This window comes from Falco cherrug, chromosome 4 (genome assembly GCF_023634085.1).
Source record: "Falco cherrug isolate bFalChe1 chromosome 4, bFalChe1.pri, whole genome shotgun sequence".
Lineage (NCBI taxonomy): Eukaryota > Metazoa > Chordata > Aves > Falconiformes > Falconidae > Falco > Falco cherrug.
Genome location: NC_073700.1, coordinates 82,806,191 through 82,813,454, shown reverse-complemented (window position 1 = coordinate 82,813,454; position 7,264 = coordinate 82,806,191). Strand labels below are relative to the sequence as shown.

Below are 7,264 nucleotides of genomic sequence, written 5' to 3'. Positions count from 1 at the left end.
AGCGGATTAAGGATGTAACCTGATCGTCCAAAGTGAGCGCTCGCTCCCATGTCCAAACATGGGTCTTGGAAACTTACTTTGGTATATGTTTTATATCAAATCTATGGATTTTCTGTGGATGTGATTTGGATACGCAGTACAGAAGCTAACAAAATACATCTCTGAATCTTCAGGGAGAAGTGCCTGAGGAGGAGGAGCAGTGATTCATATACAATCTCTCTCATTTAATTTCTTTATCAGGAGAACATACATTTGTCATGAAACATCCAGAAACAGGAGTTAAAATGACTGACTTCCCTGAGAGCTTTGGTTTCACCCTTCTAATAAGTCAAGAGTCTAAGCAAAGCATGGTACTACTGTACATTTGTAAGGAATAACATTTTTTTCTTTTTTTACTGGAGTTCACCATCTTGCTTCTGCACCTTGTTTTCCTAATTACTGTTTACAAAAGATTTTTTTAAAAAAAAAAACAATCATCATCATGATCCAAAGCACTAAGCATGTTCTCTTAAGCATATTCATAAAAAACGGGTGCTGTTGGCAGCAATCAGAGAGTACTGTGAATTTCAAACAGGAAAATCCATATCTGATGGATTTCATCTACCCAGCTGAGTAATGCTAAGTGTTCACTGCCCGTGAACATGAGATTTTAATCTCACTGAAATATATGAGGCATGCACCAAGGAGAACACACTGTCGTTTCAATATACATTGTTGAGGACAGAATCACACTGACCTCAGAGGAAGGACCATCTGCAGTCAGCACAACAGTAGGGATGGCCTTCCAACCACCCAAAAAGGTCTCGTTTTCCTGAGCACTGCACTGTATTACACATGTATCTGAAACCTACAATGGTCGATTGTCATGTTGTAGTTACAAATAAATGTCTACACAACTAATTAAGCCTGGAATTTGAACTACATATTCATTTAGACCTCTGCTTACAAAGGCAGTTTATTGCTATAGCTTCCACATACATTTTTGTGGAGATCTTTACAAACTTTCTTTTAGGTTTTACTACAGTTTTCCTATGGGCTGTTATATGTGCGTGTGTGCACACATATCTGTATAATGTGCATAGTTAATTATCTAATTAACATCTAAAGTTCTGAGTCATCAATTTAAGTTTTTCAAAGGGCTAAAAGAACAGCATACCGTATTGATTTTCCAGCCAATCGAAAAAGGACAAATCACTCTTCAGGCAAATCAGGAGTCTGGACTTAAGCTTACCTGGACTTGGATCTTTGCCAGCCTTTTAAAATCACCTTTCATTAAATGTCCCAAAAGACTGTAGAATCATCTCTAAGCTTTAGATACAGCGTCGGACAGGAAACAGTAATGATATTTAATCACAAAATTAACCTTGAATGTTTTGGTGGGGAAAAAACTGGAAAGTTTAGTTCTTTGGAAGTAGTATTCAAATTCAAAGCTTGTGGGTGGAGCTGGGGTGTGTGAAGGTGCATAAATAGGCAGTAGGAACAGCCCTGTTCACACTGTAACCGGGACCACCTTCGCGCCCTGGCAGGTGTCTGGGAGAGTAAACAAGGTAAGGCACGGCACGGTGCGGCGCGGCACGGTGCGGCACATCTACTGCTTCAGAAAGTACCTGAGGGAGCTGGGAGCCTGGGTTACCTGGGGCGGGGGCAGCCTGGTCAGTGGGAAGAAAAGACTGCAGCAAAGTAGACACAGCTCAGCACAGCTCACAATGAGGAAGAATGTACAGAGAAATGTTGGCTTTGCAGGTTAAAAGAACCAAGAGAGGAGGGTTTTCAAAGAGCATATTTAATGTTCCTCTGTCTTTGCTTTCTGCATCAGCAACAGCATAAAATTTGCCTGCTCTTTGATGTCCTGGTCATCCCATACCTTCTTTTTGCTTTTTCCCAAGGAAGCATTACTTCCGCTACACAGCTTTAACCAAAACAGCTCTCGAGGCAATCCTGAAAATCCACTGGGTTTAATTTAATTTTATGCAATTTTCTTCCTTGCCAAAGAGACTTTTCTTAAGGCAGAAAGGCAGTCTGCGGCAAGAGCCATATTTCATGCCCTTGAAACATGCCACAAAACAGACTTTTTGGATGTCTGAGGTGTGTTGGGTATCTTTGCAAAAAAGAGCACTGCTGGAAACTCAGCTAGCTTCTCCTCCTGTAGTTCCTACCCAGAAAAATGCTTCTGTTTCCCCGGAATTTAATTTTCATCATCTGAATTTTAAAAACTGTCAACCTGTTGTAATTTTTGCATGAATCTTTAGAATTTTCTATATTGCTTTTGGAATATCCGGGATTTTCTTACTGTACCTATTACATTGGTGTTCTAGCTTCTAGGAAGAAATTTAATGGGCAAACATAGGGTCATGTTACTGAGGTGATTTCCCCCTTCAGAGAAGCATCCCCGCTGAAAGGCTGAGGAGCTTCCTGACAGACGAGTCTCACCTCCACCGCCATGCCCCAGAGCCTGCCTCAGGAAAAGCCCGTGTGTTGCTGAAACCAGCAGGCTGCACTTCGGTTCTCAGTGGTCCGGTCCACACAGCAACGTCTCCCCACTCTTTTTATTAAACATCCTACTGGGTTTGAGGATTAGATGATACTTTTAAGGGGGAAGACATGATAGGAAGTTTCAACACAGCATTAAGCTGTGCCAGGGGTTCCCTGTAAAGCCGAGCTTAACACCCTGGCCTCATCTGAGTCACTCCCGCTGCAAAATGGAGGAAGAGCTAAGACAAGCTAATTTTTCAGCACCTGCTGAGTTAGGTTACTACAACACTGAGAGATCCAGGTAAAACTGTGACTTATTAGGACTGGCAAGTACTTTTGGAATTGCCAAAATGCGGTTGTTTTACTGAGCAAATCCAATATATGTAAAAAGGAAAGAGAAGCTAGCGCATAGGCGCGCATCTTAAAAGGATGGCAGCACGACGGTATGAACAGGGCAGCAGAAAGCAGCCAGGTCCTTCCTGGGAACGTGCTCAGCAAACGTGACACTGGCCAGGCCCCCAGCGCAGGCCCCTGCTGGAGCAGCTCCTTCCAGCCCGACTCACCCTGCCACATACCTGTGACCCGGCCTCTGCTGTGTGCCGCAGAGCAGGCGACAGCCTGCGAGGCCCCGCAGCGTCAGGTCTCTCACCTGTTCCAGGGGCAGCCATGGAGAAGAGTTACACGTCCATGTTCCTGCTGCTCATTGCCATCTCCTCTGCTCTGGCAAAGGATATGGGCAAGAAGGAGACAAAGGAGACTGCCACTAAACCGAAACTGCCTCAGACACTCTCCAGAGGTAAGCAGAAGAAAACAAAACAAAACAAAAAAAGGGCAACGTGCTAAAGTTTTAACTCTCCTACACTGTTCTACTAAATTACTTTTCTTGCAACTCGTTCTGCAAATACATTTTCTAGTATTTCCTAGCGTGTACACAGACACACACCCCTTAATTCCTGCTCTGGCAGCGGTTCGGTTCAAAGCCCTTCGCGGCAGAGGCAGGACGCGAACCCGCGGGCTGAGAGCCCGCTTATAACGCGCCGCTGTCCTTGCCCCGCAGGCTGGGGAGACCAGCTCGTCTGGACGCAGACGTACGAGGAAGCGCTGTTCCGCGCCAAGCACAGGTACCGCGCCCCGCCCCGCGCCCCCTGTCGCCCCCTGTCGCCTCCCCGCCCCTGACGCGACTCTTCCTCTTGCAGCAACAAGCCGCTGATGATCATCCACCACCTGGAGGACTGCCCGCACAGCCAGGGTAACCGCTCCGCGCCCACGGCAGCGCCAGCCGCGGGGAACCGAGGCACCGCCTGGTCCTCGGTTGCCGGTTAAACGCTGCTTTCAAAAAAAAAAAAAAATTATATAAAAAACGCCGGGCACGGTTCTGCCCGCTGGGCAGGCCGCAGGGCAGGCCGGGTGGCACGGGGACGGGGGCAGGGGGACGTTCGTCATGCCGCTGTCCCGCGGGGGTGTCTGCTGGTGTGCAGAAACACAATAGGAACGGTACCGCAGTGCATCCGTGATGCAGAAGCGGGCAGGGGCCAGCAGGCACGGACCCGTCACAGCCAGACCTGGGGCACGTCACAGCCCTGGGGCACGTCACAGCCGGTCCTGGGGTATGTCCCAGCCCTGGGGCATGTCCCAGCCAGCCCCAGGGGGCATCACAGCCAGCCCTGGGGTATGTCACGGCCCACCCTGGGGTATGTCACAGCCCTGGGGCACGTCACAGCCAGCCAAAGCCAACAGCAAGACTCAGGGCAGTGAAGAACAGTGATTTCCTGCAAGGACACACGCAGCCCTCAGCACTGCTGTGATGGAGGCTGAATCCAGCCAGGGACTAGAGCGTGCTGGGCTGGAACTACTGGCTACTCTGCTGGTAACTGGGAGTGCTCTGCTCCCAGCGTTCCCAATTTACCCGAGGGCCCTTCCTCCCGCAAGCCGCGGGGAGCCCTTCCCAGTGCGCCAGGCTGGGCCCCGCACCCCGCCTGGTCGGTGCCTTAAGGGCTGGGGCCAGAAACCGCAACAGGAGGCTGGAAGGGTCAGATGCTCAAACTGCGACTGAGGCGGACAAACCCGGGAGCAGGCGGCACTACCCGGAGGAGGGAGGGCCGTGGGTACCATGGCAATTACTCTCCACCCCAGAACATAAGCGGGCTGATCAAATTCCAGTGGAATGAACTCAAAATTTTTATTTGCTCTAATTGCAAACTGTGAATTCTCATTTTGATTCCCTCAGTTTGTCTGAATTTCTTTTTCAAGGACAACATATTTCAGGGGCATATTTTTAATTTTCGTTCCCGTTTGTTTTCACTCTAGCCCTCAAGAAGGTCTTTGCTGAACATAAAGAGATACAGAAACTGGCTGAAAAATTCATTCTCCTGAACCTGGTGGTAAGTTTCCCAGTTACATTTCATTAAGTGAAAGCAACACAGTTCTATTTTTAATTACGGCTTCTCTAGCTATAATTAGTTTAATAGCTGCGGTTGGCTGGGAAAATGGCCAGTGCTGAAGCATAATAGATTTAGTAATAAGTCTCTTTCACCTGTACCTCCCATAAACTCAAAATGCGAGGGAATTCAAAGGTTAACATTCACATGAGGTGTTGTCATCAATTCGCAATGCCAGCTGTTAAAAGATCACATCCCAGACAGTGCATCTCTTGAACCGCAAAATGTATTATTTGAGCTGTATTTTGTAACACAAAAGTACATTGGAGAAAAAAAATAATTCTGTAACATGCCCTCCTTGACTGGGAACCTCTGTTTTCTTCAAGTATGAAACCACAGACAAGAACCTTTCCCCTGACGGCCAGTATGTCCCTCGGATTTTGTTTGTAGGTGAGTACCGCAAGCACCACAGCTCATCTCAGACTGAAGGCCCTGCTGTGCCACCCATCCCAAATCCTCAGGCTTACAAGCAGGAATTTATTCCATGAGAAATACAAAATTTCTGCTTGGTTTTGGTGGATCAAATTTCCGAGCAACCCCTGCCAGGTCACTAGCTTCACAGGTCCAGCCTGTGAATCCTCCCTCATGGACTCCTCAAAACGATGCAATTCCATCTGCTGTGTTATCGAAACGGAAGTCGCTGGAATGGGTGGGCACTGGCTCAGGCTCCCACACCCTCCTACCTCTAGAAATTCTGTAAACCCCTTGGGTTTTGGTTTGTAACACAACTTCAGACATCGCAGGAGCAGCAGTGATGCCGGCTGCTTCAGGGGCCGATTTCCAAGGCTCAGCGCTCGGTCCTGCCCCCCCCTCACCTGCACAACCCCCTCCCGAGCATTCACGTTTTGGAGACACATTCGTGGCCATGCATGCACCCAGGTATTCCCACTCCCAGCACAGATACGTAGCCTCATGCACTGCACACATGCATCGTTCACCCATACCTTCATAAATCTAGGTCATCGTGACTATTTTCAACAGACTAAAACAACTGCCATATTCTCTCTTCCTTTATTATTTCTTTTTTAATAATACTCGTTGCCTGGAAGCAGCCTCAGCTCGAGGAGTTGATTCAGGTACTATGCAGTGGCACAGGGTGCAAGGCCGATCAGCACTGATCAGAATTAAACGTATGCCCTGTTTAATAAACGTGCAACTGCAACATTTAAAATTGAAATGTCGGTGACTGTGCAGAAGAACCATCTCCTAGTTGTTCATGGAAGCAGATGTGTCTTGCAGAAACATTTACGAAACAAGCAGAAGTGCAGGAAGGGTTGTTTCCTTCTGCTTGAAGGTCAGTCCTGTCCTCTACAGCTTCTCTCATCCTTTTTTCCCAGATCCTTCCCTGACTGTGAGAGCAGATATTACTGGAAGATACTCAAACCGTCTCTACGCATACGAGCCCTCTGACATTTCGTTGTGTAAGTAGTGTATTCTGAAAATATTCTGAAAGCAGTCACATCTTTCACGCAACAAGGAATAACACCAGGCATTACAGACTAGCTGAATCAGTACTAGCTGAAAAACCGTTAACTAGGATTAAAACTAAACAGGAGGCTAGACTTAAACTCAGTGAGGTGAAGAGAATGATTGCAGAGCCCCGGAGCCTTAAACATCCATCTGTTTAAAAGAAAGCACACGTCAGTAGGAACTTGCATAATTCAGCAGCGTTCACTGTAAGCAACAACGAGAATTCTTGCAAGCAAGCCCTGCCGGGCCAGGTCAGGAACCCTTCTGGGAGCAGGGAAGAGTTGTTTGCTGCAGCCTCCCCCACACTGCTGCCCAGCTCCCATCTCTGCCCTGCGAATGCCTATGCGTTTGCATTAACAGATTTATGTTCTTACCAGTCACAATTAAACAGCTGACTTGCACAAAATGCCTGGAAGAGCACAGTGCAACAGAATCCATACAGCAATGCACATGTGAGCAAAGGCTTTAAGCATAACAACATTTTCTCTACAGTATTTGTAGTCGCTGGCAGAGGAAGCTGGAACAAAAATAACATGTATGAATATTTCATTTCTAGTGTATTCAAACATGCAGAAAGCACTGAAGCTCCTGAAGACTGAACTGTAAGGGGAAGAAGGAAGCCCTTAAACACTATGAAGTCTGATCTTCCATCTCTTCTCCACTCATTGATGCTGGTGAAGAGACTATTTAGAGTGATACTTAGTGATGTGTAGTGCTGGTTTATATACAGAAACACTACAGTTTTACATTAGCACTTTTGTACTGGGCAGCATTTGTAAAAGCTGGAGGCTTTTAATTTAAGGCATACAGGAGAATACTGTATGATCCAACTGTAAAAATGATTTTTTTTTTAATAAATTCATTTCAAGTGTTTACACACAAAA

The 7,264-nt window shown here is 47.0% G+C and overlaps 1 protein-coding gene across 2 annotated transcripts; it reads left to right on the top strand.

The window, feature by feature from the left end:
* Window positions 1-1,384: 1,384 nt before the first annotated feature.
* AGR2 (anterior gradient 2, protein disulphide isomerase family member) lies at window positions 1,385-7,264 on the top strand. 2 transcript variants are annotated; one of them, XM_055706599.1, is made up of 8 exons: window positions 1,385-1,547; window positions 3,131-3,268; window positions 3,530-3,593; window positions 3,669-3,721; window positions 4,780-4,853; window positions 5,237-5,300; window positions 6,248-6,331; window positions 6,937-7,264. In XM_055706599.1, exons 2-8 carry the CDS (start codon window positions 3,139-3,141, stop codon window positions 6,984-6,986), a joined length of 519 nt encoding a protein of 172 aa, XP_055562574.1. In that variant the 5' UTR covers window positions 1,385-1,547; window positions 3,131-3,138; the 3' UTR covers window positions 6,987-7,264. The 2 variants fall into 2 exon arrangements, with proteins under 2 accessions (XP_055562574.1, XP_055562575.1); XM_055706600.1 differs by lacking the exon at window positions 1,385-1,547 and having other exon boundaries at window positions 3,055-3,268.

Excerpts from the sequence above, each read along its gene's own strand:
- AGR2 (XM_055706599.1), top strand. The coding sequence starts at position 3,139 with ATGGAGAAGAGTTACACGTCCATGTTCCTGCTGCTCATTGCCATCTCC. Across the intron at positions 3,269-3,529 it reads GCCTCAGACACTCTCCAGAG|GCTGGGGAGACCAGCTCGTC; the intron begins GTAAGCAGAAGA and ends CTTGCCCCGCAG. Across the intron at positions 5,301-6,247 it reads CCCTCGGATTTTGTTTGTAG|ATCCTTCCCTGACTGTGAGA; the intron begins GTGAGTACCGCA and ends CTTTTTTCCCAG.